At 44.3% G+C, this 13,790-nt stretch overlaps 1 protein-coding gene and 1 long non-coding RNA gene across 2 annotated transcripts; both read right to left on the reverse strand.

The window, feature by feature from the left end:
* Positions 1–3,327: 3,327 nt before the first annotated feature.
* LOC120740707 lies at positions 3,328–7,682 on the reverse strand. Its single transcript, XR_005697451.1, has 2 exons — positions 7,112–7,682; positions 3,328–6,884 (listed from the first exon to the last, which is right to left on the reverse strand). It is a non-coding gene; the product is annotated as an uncharacterized LOC120740707 (long non-coding RNA).
* Positions 7,683–10,325: 2,643 nt separating this feature from the next.
* atox1 (antioxidant 1 copper chaperone) lies at positions 10,326–13,400 on the reverse strand. Its single transcript, XM_040043198.1, has 4 exons — positions 13,256–13,400; positions 12,939–13,014; positions 11,327–11,465; positions 10,326–10,998 (listed from the first exon to the last, which is right to left on the reverse strand). Exons 1-3 carry the CDS (start codon positions 13,259–13,261, stop codon positions 11,341–11,343), a joined length of 207 nt encoding a protein of 68 aa, XP_039899132.1. The 5' UTR covers positions 13,262–13,400; the 3' UTR covers positions 10,326–10,998; positions 11,327–11,340.
* Positions 13,401–13,790: the final 390 nt, after the last annotated feature.

Consider the following 13,790-nt stretch of genomic DNA (forward strand, 5'->3'; position numbering starts at 1 on the left):
CCAGCAGCTGATTCATGATGGAGCCTATCCCTGTTACCATAGGGCGAGAGGCAACGTACACAATTTGACCAATCAGGGCTAACACAGAGAGACAGCCATTGGCACAGACAGCCACTGGTACGTGCATTCAGTCCTTTTGGCTGTGGTAGGAAACACAAACATGGAGAGAACATGCATGTGACATAGAACTCAGGCAACAGTGCTAACCATAGCTGTCCAGTATTTGGGTATATGGTATTTATTATTATTATAAGTGCGTGTCTGGTTGGTGATGGTCACTGATGGCTGCTGGCGTACACCTGCACCGGAAGCCTCTCTGTGTCCCGGGTTGTTTAAGCCAAAGCAGAATGGAGCAACAGCATAAAGACGGTCCAGAGGTCCAGTTCAGGGACTCCAGGTAGCTGAGGTGAAGCCTAGCAGGCAGCTAGCAGCTACAGCCACCTGTGTCACTGTTCACCTGTCAGTCAGAGAGGCCACGCCCATTAATAATGCAAACTGAAAACTAGGTGAGTATAAAAAACATTGTTCTAAAGTTTGTCTATGGCGAACCATGTGCATGCCTCATGCACTTCGGCTCGCCCTTCATTTTCTCTGTCTCATTGTTTGATGGACTGCTACTGTCTGTTCCCAGCATGCAGACCAGAGCTGATGTGAAGAACAGCTGGATCAGAGGGAGAGAGGGAAAATCCCTGCAATGCAACGTGGCGTTTTCCATTCTGCGAGGAAGCCACAGTCCAGCTGCAGATGGAGAGAAAAGAGGGGAGGAGGTGTTGTTACTCTTCAGTCTGCCCACCTTTTCTTCTTTTCTTCCCTCCCTTCTCTCTGCAAACGTGGCAGTCGTCTCTCTGTGTCTGATGAAACATGTCATTATTTTTTCCTCTGCTGCTAAATCATCCACGGGCAGCTCTGCAGGTCTGAAGATGTGAGGATTTAAACGCCCCTGTAATGTGGCAGCATTATTAAACAGGATTATGGAAACACACCCATCTGTGTGCCACGTAGTGAAACAAAGAAACACAGAAATATCTGAGGTCTGTGATTGGCTGAAAGCTGTGTTGTTTTTTTTTAATAATCCCTGTGATTTAATATCGGTGATGTTTTGGGGATGGCAGAATGAGCTCTGCTCTTCTGCTGTGCGATGTGTTCATCACACTGCAGGATAATTTATTTTGTCTGAGTAAAGTCTTTGCAGGGACGTAACTGCAAAAGCATACTGGCATTTACACGCGCACACATTTCTCACATTTTATGACAGAGTTACCTGATTGGTGGCCTGTGAGCAGCGTGTCCGCCACATTTGACCTGAAGGTCACACGGTGTGGTGGTCCTGGGGTTTTCTGAGCTCTAGATTCTTGTTGGTAGTTTTTGGTTCTCGTGTTTTTGCTTCCTGTCTTGTTGAGCTGAAGGCTTTTCTTTGTGTTCCTCTTCTGCTTTGTTTTTGGATTTGTGCCTCGTCTTCCTTTGGGTCAAAGTTCTGCTGTCATTCAGGTCCGAGTCCAGGTGGACCAGGACCAGGTGACCCTGAATCCTCCCTTAGTTATGCTGCAATAGACGTAGGCTGCCGGGGGATTCCCATGATGCATTTAGTTTTTCCTTTCCAGTCACCTTTCTCACTCACTATGTGTTAATAGACCTCTCTGCATTGAATCATACCTGCTATTAATCTCTGTCTCTCTTCCACAGCATGTCTTTATCCTGTCTTCCTTCTCTCACCCCAACTGGTCGCAGCAGATGGCCCCGCCCCTCCCTGGGCCTGGTTCTGCTGGAGGTTTCTTCCCTGTTAAAAGGGAGTTTTTTCTTCCCACTGTCACCAAAGTTCTTGCTCATAGGGGGTCATGTGATTGTTGGGTTTTCTCTGAATCTATTATTGTACGATCTACTGTACAACAGAAAGCACCTTGAGGCGACTGTTGTTGTGATTTGGCGCTATATAAATACAATTGAATTGAATCACAGGCTTTTCGGGGGGGGCAACAGCTGTCTGTGTTTAGGGCAACAGCACAGTGACAGTTACAGGTAAGAGATCCTGCTGCATTTGCATTTCCTCTCAAGGAGCAACAGGGAGGAGAATCTCTAAACTGCACAAACTGATTTACCAAAATTTGCAACATGTAGTTTACAGATGCTACATCAATATTAAAGGCTGAAAATTAAAATGAAATGAACAGCACGACTGTTGTAAAAGGCATGTATGGCTTCTTTGGAGATTGTGCTCATATTTAGTACCTTAAGGCATCCAGGAGACATGCTGGGCAGAGGCCAAACTTCATTGTTGGCTACTTTCGAGGAGTCCCTGCCGAATGACTGGGCAGCCCTCGTATCTCTGATGTTGTTCCTCTGGTCTCCGCCAACACCTGCACTCATAGGTGTGGACTGGAACACACCCCAATCAGGAAATCTGCAGCTTTCACGCTCAGCTTTCTCATCACCACAGCAGTGCCAATGTGCCTCTCCTGCTGCCTCTTCTGAGATACTTGATCTCCTCCACCCTTCTCCTGCCGAGAGCACAGCTTGAGACTTTGAAGTGTTCATTTTCATTCCAGCCTCTTCACATTTGACCCAGCAAACGACCTGCAGTGACACCCCGCCCTGTGCAGCTACACTTGGAACAACAGAATCCAACAGCCAGCAAGCCTCGGTCCGACCTACTACAGTCAAAGTGATGCGGCCTCCCACTGTGGTTCTACTGGGACCAGGACAGAGGGCCTGACAGGTTTAGGCTTTTCCACGTCCACAAAACACACACCGTCGAACATCCTCCAGAGGATAAAGCGCCAGTTAAAGGTCCACCACCAGGACAGAAACCACTTTGTTCCTTTTTGGATTTTTCATCAGTAAACCTTGCTCTGTGTTCAGCCTCTTCTGATCTTCTGCTGTAACTGAGGCAGTCTTCAGGTCCGGACTCCACCTGTGAAGTCGTTAGACTGCAGTGTACCTGCTGCAGGCTGCATCTCTTATTGGTTACAGCTTTGTTCAGTGCAAAATGTATGAAATGTATGATATGTATGATTTTTCCTGACTGTAAACACCAGAGCTGCAGCAGGTCCTGGTGTTTCTTCGAGTCTGATGAGGGGTTGGGGGGTCGGGGGTCAGTTTTTAAACTAAAAAAGAAAATTTTAAACCCAGAAACAAACATTAAAGCTTCTTCTTTGACCTCTTCCTGTGAAATCACAGGCTCTTAAAATGATTGCTGCTCTATGCCGGCCTTCAGGAGGCTTCTTCACTTTGATGGAGGTTCAGGCCTCCTCCTCCTCTTGCTGCTGTTCCATACCAACAGAAACATTGAGTGTAAACCCACACTCAGAATAAATTATAGGTCATTTTAGATTTTTTTTATTTTTTTTTTACTCATATGAACAAACTCTGAGGTGTAAATGACACGCTTACTGCTCGCTGCCGCGCCCTGAGCTAAAAAACAGAAACTCAGCTTGAAATAGAAAACGTGACAGCGCCCTGATCAATGGAAGAAATGTGGAGAAACACAATAAAACCCAAATAGATTTTTACAGGCTGCCTGATTCCTGAGACGCTGTTTGATTTTCATAAATGTGCCCTTGAAAGAAAACAACAGTGAGCCGGCTGGATGTTTGCTCCAGACTGAGCATGCTGACGGTCACAGCGGAATCATTAAGATGAAATGATTGTTTACGATGCCCGCTGTGGCAGTGATGCGTCCGCCTCGCTGTCCTGTAAACTCTGAGATGATGAAACTGCATTGCTTTAGGAAGAATAAGACTTTGAGAAGCACGGCGCTGTACTCTGTATCTTCATGTCATGTTACCATAGTGGTTTTTGTTGCATTTCAGCTGTAAAATAAGATTTTATGTTTGGTGATTTTTGTCTGTAACTAGCAGTGGGAGTAAAGTCTGAGCATGCCTGAAAGGTTCCTTCAAAGTGTAGTATCTCCTCAGTGATGGAAGAGCACCGACTCATCAAATGAATCTCCTCAGCAGTAAATGCATATTTATCTCATTCTGTAGGGTTAGGGAAACAGTCATGTTGTCATGGTAACGATGACTGTAACAGTCATGAAAATTTGTCTTCCATCCACTAAGGCCATCAAGGTCAGCTTCATGAAACTGATGAATAAGTCTTATAACTTAGAAACTGTGCTTCTTACACATGTGTTGTGTCGTTAGCATATAGAAAGCACCAAATAAAGATTTAAAATATTGTGTCACATTTGACCTCTGACCTCTCCTTCAAGGTCAATAAACTGATCTGAAGGTCGAAGTGATAATAATGCTGATAATGATGCTACACTGAGCTATTTAAATGTTTCTGTCTTGGTCCTCCGGTCCATTTCTCACTTTCTCTGGCAACAGTGGGAATGAAAAACTCCCTTTTAACAGGAAGAAACCTCCAGCAGAACCTGCCTCAGGGAGGGGCGGGGCCATCTGCACACACTGTGCTGCTCAGAGTGGAGTAGTTAACCCAAGCTCCCCGCTCTGACCCTGGAGGAGACGTGACTCCTGCGGTTTCATCAGGAAATCAGACATGCAAAGATGCTAACAAGAGCTGCTAACAGTAGCATGGCTCATGAGAAGATCGCTAACTGTCAGACAAGCTAATCACAGCTCTTTAAAGTGAAGTTTGAACTGCACCCATCACTCTTTCACAGTGTTATGTTTGTTTTTGCTGCAGTCTTCCTGCATTGCTTTTTAGTCTAAATCACCAATAAATTCATGTCTCATTATGTTGTAAAATCGATCAGTCTGCCGTCCCGAGTTCAGCTGTGAAAAGCCAGTTGAAGCAGATATTTTCACTCCTTTCTTCATCTAAATGCATGTGTGGACTGAGCATGTGTGCCTGGACCAGCATTCGCGTTTCCCCCTTCAGGTTATTTGGTTTGTGCCGGGTGGGGATGGTTGTGGACACCTTCAGTGGGCGACAGCGTATCCTGTAGAGGCCTGGGCTGTAGTCCCGGCGCTGAGGCACTGAGCTCATCGGCTGTCCTGTAATTACAGCCTGCAGCCCTCCATCATGGTTTTGGTTTGGCTTGGTGACGCAGTGGGACTGATTTGGTTTTTGAGGAAATCGTGATGCTCTGTCGCATTTCAAGCATCCATCCAGAACATCAAACTATAATAGTACTGCACATTTCATATAAACCGAGGATTTAAACCAGCTAAAACTCGCTGATCAAGTCTCAGAGCGTAGTTTAAGCTCAGATTTAGGAAATCCTCTGCAGGTATGATGGTGCACCATCCATTTTAATCTGTATTAAACTCATTTTAAATTCTTGTGAAGATCCCAAAAGAAGACGTCTGGGTTTGAATCCATCACAGACGATGTGAACGACACAGTCAGTGAGGAATGAGGTGATTTCTCCCTGCACAGCTGAGCCAGAGCTGAGGCTGCAGCAGACGGTTTGGTGATGTGTAAACCTCGGACACACACACACACACACACACACACATCAGAGGCTTGGATTTGAGGCGTGCAGTAAAATTTAAAGGCTTTCAAGTGTGAGCACACAGCAGTCTGCTACCTCATACTCTTCCTGCTATATGCTTTTGCTGCTTTAATTCATGGTTCAGATAGAGAGATTTTAATGCATAATTAAGATAATTAAATAACTAAGACTGTTTTCATTACTTTACTTTAGTTTCAATATGTCCTGGAAGCTCAGAGGGACAGAACGCTCAGATGAGTGCAGCAGAATTCTAACCTGGGCTCAGTTTGGTGTCCTGTCGACTTCGTGGGTGGTCACTTGTGCACATCTGTATCTCCTCAGAGTGAAGACACCGGCACACCTGACACTCAGACACTCAGACACAGGCATGAGCGTCAGTAAAAAGAACAAGTGGGCTTAGAGGCCACCTTTCCTAACTCCTCTGCGATCACAGGTTAAATTACTGACTACAGACTACAGGAGGATTTAGAATCAGTCTTTTAGCAAGCACAGACCTGGTTCTGTTTGTTCATTTTGTAAACCATTATAACGTCTTTGAGCCATTTTTATGCACATTAACAGTGTAACTGTGGCAGGAGGCTACCATGGACACTGGATGATGGTTGTAGCATATTTTATAAAGTGTTCTGACTTTATGTGATGAATCCTGAGATGCTTCAGATCAAATTCTACTAAAGTAAAGCAGCTTTTATGAGATGTGTTTGGTTGGGCTGAAGCAGCCAAACTGAGTGGTTGGCAGGTAAAATCACAGTCCTCTTTTTCAAAATAAAACACATGAAGGTGGATGCGTTTGAGTGTTTGAGCTATCTGAGCTTATATAATAACTGCAGAATGTTTCCGCAGAAGCATGAGGCCACAAAGAGCTGCTGCTGAATGTCTGTCCAAGTTATTCACATTTACGCCACTGAGCGTGCTCAGGCTTGTGTTCGTCATTTTGTGGCTACGATCAGCAGCCAAGGGCAAATCCTCCTCTGAAGACGTCGTCTGTGGTGGCTGCTCTCTGCTATCAGATCTAAGCTCACACACTTCATGCACACATGTCTGTTTCTCCTGCTTTTATCTGTCTTCCAGCTGTAATCTGCCACTTTCTGACTGTGTTTGTGTTTGCGTGAGCTTATTGGGATGATGACGGGAATTCTAGATAATCCACATTCTGATCGAGGTCCCTGATCCAGATTTGGGGACTATGTTAATTTTGGAATGCAGATAGGAGACTAGGACCCTCATCTTTGTCTTATCTGTGATCCAAAACACGGCAGACGCAAATATTGCACGACGTTGTATTGGCGGATTTTCTTGGAGACGGATGAGGCAGCACGTGCTCCTCCATGCTCCTCCACGCTGTGTTTTGTTTGATGGGTCTTACCCGGCCAGGGTGAGCCTGGTTTGAGTGGCATCGCTCACTGGTTTGTTAGTTTTGTTGTGTAACCGGTGTTTTCATCATTTGTTCACATTTCTTTTGTTGAATCTATGAAAAATCCAAAAATAACACAGTTTGACATGAAATGACAATTTTGTAGCAACAGCTGCAAAACAGACTCTTTCTTCTTTTTTTCATTTTTTTTTCAAAGCTTAAAGATGCAGGTGATGTTCCTAAGTGAAAATATTAAAGAGCTTTTCGTGTCAATCAATTTCTGATTGTCAATTTCTGACACTTTAAAATACTGGCTCTGTCTCACTTCATCACACACAAACCTCTGCAGATAACTCGCTGTCGCTACCTCCACCTGTTTCTGTTCCGCTGTGCTGTGGGAGGATGGTGTTAGCTCACATCCATGTACTTTACGTTTCCCGGCGTATGAATTCTGGGCAACGGTCCACATGAATTTCCACCAAACGTGGAGGAAATATACGGCAGGGACTCCCAGAGAGACGCGAAGCCACAGGCCGGACTGCCTGTTTGCTCTCGTCTGTCAAACTGCACATTTCCCTGACTGTCTGTAACCTCCTGCTGATGCTTCTGTTTGCTTTGGCGCCCGGGACAGGACGTGACAGCAATAACTACACCCAACCCCACCTCAGCCCAAACCATAGGACACACACACACACATAAATTACCTGTTAATGTTTACCTGCGGACAGGTGTGTATGTGTGTGTGTTTATGGCATACGCTGAGCTAAAGCTGACAGCATTATTCTGAGGCTACAGCCAATCATTTTCAAGTATATTTCACATTTCAGTTCAGTTTTATTTGCATAGCACTAATTAACATCAACCTCAAAGCTCCATCAGATTGATTCACTGTGAGCATCACCTGGTGATGGTGGGAAGAACTCCCTTACAACTGGCAAAGTTCAGTCAAGAGGCCTGAAACCAAGCAGTCAACAGAGTTTAAGAAGAAGAAGATAATAAAAAAGGATCCATGTTTAACATCCCCCTTCATTAAATAAAACTGGACGAGGTACGAGGCCTTCCTGTGTTCTCATACTGCTCCGCAGGTAAAGGTGAGCTGGGTTTGCTCTGGGCTCCGCCTGCTGGTGGGGCCTCCCAGCTCCCGCTCTTCAGCAGACTCACCTGTCTTCATCCAGGTCATCCCTCACCTGTACTTTAGGACCAGCAACACACAGCCGGACTGTCGTCTGTGGCCAAGTTTGCTGACATTTTGTTTTCCTGGCTTCTGAACAGCTCCCAGTCTTACCTGGTCAGAGATTCTTAGCTGTCTCCTTTGAGTTGCTCCAGCTGTCCTGGAGAGAACTGGTAAAGGCCTCACTGCTCACCTGGGTGCTGCCCAGGTAAGAACACTCTTCATCTTACTGGACTAATCTCTCTAACACACAGATATCCGGCAGCTTCAGTGAAGTGTGTGTGTGTGTGTTATATGTGTGTGTGTGTGTGTGTGTGGGAGGTTTGTATGAGTGAGTCTCTATGTGCTGGCAGCTCTGTTATCTGTGGAGTTGCACACAGTGAGACTGTGTTCACACTGAAGGGCCTCGCTGGGCTCCTCTGAGCTCCTCCCATTAACGATGATGTCATCGTCCATGTTTGTGGACATTATGATCCACAGACGTCATGCTTCAGTGAGAAAAGACTCAAATTAAATCTTCTGCTTGGTTTTTATAAAAAAAAAAAATAACATCAAACGCTCAGGGAGTGTTCGTGGTATCAGTGTACAGTCGTATCTGCCTCTGTGTCTGTTTTAATGCTTGTCTTCTGTTTTCTGGATCTTTGTCTTGTTGGGCTGAATAAATACGACTGACCTGACTGAGTACAGGAGGAGAGAATCTGTCTTTGATAGACACCGAGGCCACACAGAATCCAGAGTTAACCATCAGCTTTTCTCATTCAGCACTTTCTTTGACCTGCTCTGTGGTCTGAGGCAGTTTTTGTCTTCTGTCCCTGACACGGCCGGGAGCTCCTCAGGTGGAAGAGCGTGGCCACACTGCTCCCCCTGCTGGCTGAAGGGCTGAGTTGTAAGAACGGCTTCCCACCTTCAGTTTACAGCGAGTGCAAATATAACCGTGACTTCTGTGGTGACGTGTCAGCAAACCGACAAACCGTCTGCTTTCACACATGTCAAATTCTGTCTGTCTGTTGTTTTTATGTGACGCCTTAGGCCGTGGCTCTCGTTATGAACCAGTTTCCTTTCCTCTTAAACAATCGTGAATCATAAGAGGGTCCAGATTAAAGTTCTGATAAAGGTGGAGGTCTCTGAGCGGCGTTAAAAACAAGATGAAAGTCCTTCTGTGATGCTGCAGAGAACATCAAAGTCATGGAAGAGGAGATTGCTCACTCCTCAGTTCCCTGCTCAGAGACAAATACTGCAGAAACAACAGAATTATTGTTGTTGCTCCCTCCCCAATAACCGTTTGCAATACAATGGTTTTACCCACATGAGAGAACAAGCTGAGGTTAATCAGTCTCAGCAGACAGAGGTCTGCTCACTGGCCGGTCCACTTTTTGTCGACATTACAGGATTTGTGGAAGAACAAATCATTTCTTTGGTGCTTCAGTTAAATGTGTGTGATTACAGACCAGGCCACTGACAGGAGCCTTAACCTGTACCAGCTTCCACTATGTGAAGGCTTTCTATAAGGTTTCAGTGTCTGTTATTTTTGCCCAGCAAGAGGAGCCTTTGTGAGCTCAGACACTGACGCTGGATGAGAGCACCGAGTCACAATCTGTGTTCTAGTTCATCCTAAAGGTGTTTGATGGCATCTGTCAGTAAGGTTCCAGCAGACTGACAGCCTTCCACAGAAACTCCAGACTCACTGTATCCGAGTACACTCACTAATGATGAACAGCAGCCAGAGTGACCATACCAAGCCATGAAATACTGCAGTATGTTTAACTGACCATATCTGTCATTTTTTAGTGCTTTATTGTTCAGCTATGTTAAAATAAAACTTGTATAAAAATACTTTTACTTTACAGCAGGGGTAGGGGAACTCCAGGCCTCAAGGGACGCTGTCCTGCAGGTTTTAGATCTCACCCTGGGTGAAAACACACCTGAATCACGTGATTAGTTCATTACCAGGCCTCTGGAGAACTTCAAGACATGTTAAGGAGGTTATTCAGCCATTTAAATCAGCCGGACACAGGCCCTTTGAGGCCTGGAGTTCCCCACCCCTGCTTTATGGGTACAGACTAAATTTAATAATTTTGAGCTATTTGGTCACTAACACGTTTGTCCTACAGCAGCCACTCTAGCTAGGATCATGCAATGGAGAGGGAGGGGGAAGAAAACAGAATTCAGCTGACTGCAAGCAGGTGGTGAAATTTTACACTGTTCCTTTAAGATTTCCTCGCAGTGGGACAGAGCATATCTGAGGTCAAAGGTTAGTACAGACTATTACACAACCTACAGTTTAAAAAAAAAAAAAAAGATAATTTTAGGATATTTGTATGCTGAACAGAGACAATATTTTGTAGACAGTGTTTTTCTAAAAAGACTCAAGTGGAAATAAAGTCTGACGTACTGAAGACAGAAATGATTTATTTTCTCCAGCATTGAGACATTCGAGCATTATGGAGACAGCGGGCGAGGAGGAGAGCTCCTTACATTCCTAAAAATCACAAAAACAGCAGAGAATAGACTGTAGTGTCGAGGAGCAGAGGGGAGGTGCAGCAGGTGGTCCCACCCTCACCCCCACATGGTGCAGAGCTCCAAATATCCTCACACAGCAAAGCTTCAAATGGTCTTTTTATGAATAAAATCAACAAATTTAATAAAACAGGTTCAGCAAACACAGCCAACAGGTTTCATCATTTACACCCCAGGAAATGGAGTCATCATCATCGTCGTCATCATCATCACATAGCTGAAACTAAATCTAAGATGCTGCTTTTTCCTTTTTTCATTTAAAGCCTGAAGGTAAAGGTTTGGAGATGATTAAGTTCGGCAGGTTTGTGTGAGGACGATGTTGTAACTCAGGAGGTCAAAGGAGGCACACTTCCTGTCTGCATCAAGTGTGTGTGTGTGTGTGTGTGTGTGTGTGTGTGTGTGTGTGTGTGTGTGGGGTGGGGGGGGTGTTGTTTCTGCGTGACAGCTGAATGGGAGGGGGTGCAGACTCACTGAGGGTCTCTCAGACTTTAACTTGAATTTCATCTTAAATCTTCAGTTTGCAGCAGCAAGAATTATTTCCTAAAGCAAGACAAAAAAAGACATTTGCATTAAAAAAAAATATGAAAAAATAAAAGTGTAACTCTACTAATTGTGATGTGACTCTGAATGAAGTGTTGGGGGATCTGAGACAAGCAGAAGATAAACATCTTCTAAATGTGCACAAAGGTTAAAGTCAGCCGATGGAGCGCGCTCTCCTGTTAACGTTTCTGTGAGCTGCTGGAAGAAGATCGTGTCCCTGATATGTTCCTGCATGCAGTAAACTCAGCGCGAAGCTGCAGAGGAACTTTATGGCCGTCATAAACATCAATCTACAGAAAACACGAGGACTATAAACGCTCCGGGTCACCTGGTGCAGGTCCTTCACTTCGTGCCGTTGTATTTGACCTCCTTTCCGGACTTTTGCAGCGCCGTCATCAGAACATCCACGTCTTTGTCAGACTCGATCCAAACCAGCTTCTTCGGCAGATCAATTTCAAACTTCACATCTGGGAACAGGAACATAAAAACAAAATCAAATCGATGTCTCTGCCTCCCTAAAACAGTCAGCATTTCCACTGATGGGAGGACGTGCTGTAAAAACAGAAGTGATACTTGGATCATTGAGTCACACGAGGCTAAAAGGAAAACAGCAGCATCAGGGGACCTGTGGGCCGAACGTGAGGAACTGGATCCTCTGTAACAGACAGGACAAAACATGCTTCTGGTTTTTGCAATGGTTGCTGTACAGGCTGAGACCACCTTCACTAACTTCTGATGGGCACATGCAGTATGAAAAACTGCTCGGGTCAGCACAAAAAGGGTTGCTTTTGGGGAAAAGTTGGGAAAAAAAAAAAAAAGTTCTCTCTGCTGAGGTCAGGAAAGCGATTCCGCTCCCTGAAGACCAACACAGAGAGACTGAGGAGGAGCTTCTTCCCGCAGGCGATACGGTCTCTCAATCACACCACCACACAGTACTGACCCACACATATGGTTCTTACACACACACTGGACTTTCTGGACATTGTTTTTGCACACATTGTTTTTTTGCACAACACTGGTCACTATATTCTTCATTTCCGGTTAATACTTGTACAGCTGCTGTTATTGTGTATATATTTATTTATATTTAGATTTCTTCATACATTCTTATATAGTTCTATATTGTGTATTTTGTTGTACAGTTATTTTATTTTCAACTTTAATTTATATATTTTATCTTATTCCTTCCCAGTTAAATTTACCCTTCATTCTAATTTGTGTTGTACAGTTATTTCATTTTTAACCTTAATTTATATTTGATTCCTTCTTAGTTAAATTTACCCTTTTTAATTTTTCATATTTATTTCCTATCTTATTCATAGCCTTTTCCTTTTTTGTTTTCTTTAGGTCACGAGCAGTTGTCCAAGCATTTCACTGCATATCGTACTGTGTATGACTGTGTACGTGACAAATAAAATTTGAATTTGAATTTGATTTGAAAAGAGTTAAATGTCATCACTGCACGTAGCTGAGCTGCTCCCAGTTTGGATTCAGGAGACACACAAACTCTCTACTTTTAAGATTAGGCTTCAAACTTTCCTAGCATATAGTTAGGGCTGGACCAGGTGACCCTGAACGTTCCCTTCACATCTACCCCCCCAGCATATCCCTGACTCTGCTCAATACTTTAATCTCCTCATCGCTCCTGTGACAGCAGAGCTAACACTGTGAGGCGGTGATCCTCCAAATGCTGTAACTTTCTACAAAGCTCCAGGAAAAATGTAGATAATTACCCAATCCAATAATAATTGCAGAGAGTCAGGTGAAAATCATAACCGTCTGCATGAGCCTCACATGCCAAGTGTATGATTGCTCAGTTTATACTGGAGTCTCTCCACTCCAGTATAAACTAACTGCTGCTATGAGAGGACTCTGTATAAATAAAACTGAACTGCTGGGTTTTCCTGCGCTTTCGTGACAGACATGACGATCAGCCTCACCTCCCATCTTGTTCAGGATCCTGGTAACAGCTCCTGAGCATCCCTCACACGTCATGGCCACCTCAAACTCGTGCTTCTGTCAGACACACATCAAAGTCCGGTTAAAGTGAACCCCACACCTCATTTCCTAAAACATGTACCACATTCACAACAAAGTAAGCCGAGCAGAGCAGCTGCAAGAGCCCCCGGTTATGATTTAAAGTTACTTCAGAACAAGAACACTCCTGTACCCTGTGCACGGACATTTAGAAAGCAGCTACGGACTAACGTTAAACTTCACGCCGACAAAACTGCATAAATCTCCCCTAAAACCTTACAGTCATGTCTGAAGTGACGTGTCCTAACCCGGCGAACAGACCGATGTAGACTTTTGCCTCCACGTAACTACACGGCTCCAAATACTCCCAGGATGGGGCCGCTGTTTAGCCGCAAGCTAGCTGCAGTTAGCACAACAAACACCGGATATCCGGGTTAAGAATACCAGATTTTCAAGATTTTCAAGACCGTTTTCACAATGTTTATATCTAATATACATAAAATAACCCTTTAATCAAAATATTTTTATTTTAACATGAACGGTACACTTTTAGTTTCACTTGGCTAAATAGGTTGGTTGAGTAAGCTGAACAAGTTTAATAATAATTTAAAAAAATTAAAAACAAACTGCATTATTGTAATCCCAAAAAGTTGATGATTAATATGCAAACTGTCGTGACCAATGACTAACAACCACTGATTGATCAGAGGCCATGAGTACCATTTACAGAGAGTTGGAGAAGTCTGCAATCATAACGTAGTAAGACTGTGAAAGCTCCTCGATTCAGATAGTCTTTACCTTGTCCTAGCTACCCC

The sequence above is a fragment of the Simochromis diagramma genome, unplaced genomic scaffold (genome assembly GCF_900408965.1).
Source record: "Simochromis diagramma unplaced genomic scaffold, fSimDia1.1 OVJJ01000433.1, whole genome shotgun sequence".
NCBI classification, from domain to species: Eukaryota; Metazoa; Chordata; class Actinopteri; order Cichliformes; family Cichlidae; genus Simochromis; species Simochromis diagramma.

Excerpts from the sequence above, each read along its gene's own strand:
- atox1 (XM_040043198.1), bottom strand. Across the intron at positions 11,466-12,938 it reads GATCCTGAACAAGATGGGAG|ATGTGAAGTTTGAAATTGAT; the intron begins GTGAGGCTGATC and ends TCCTGTTCCCAG.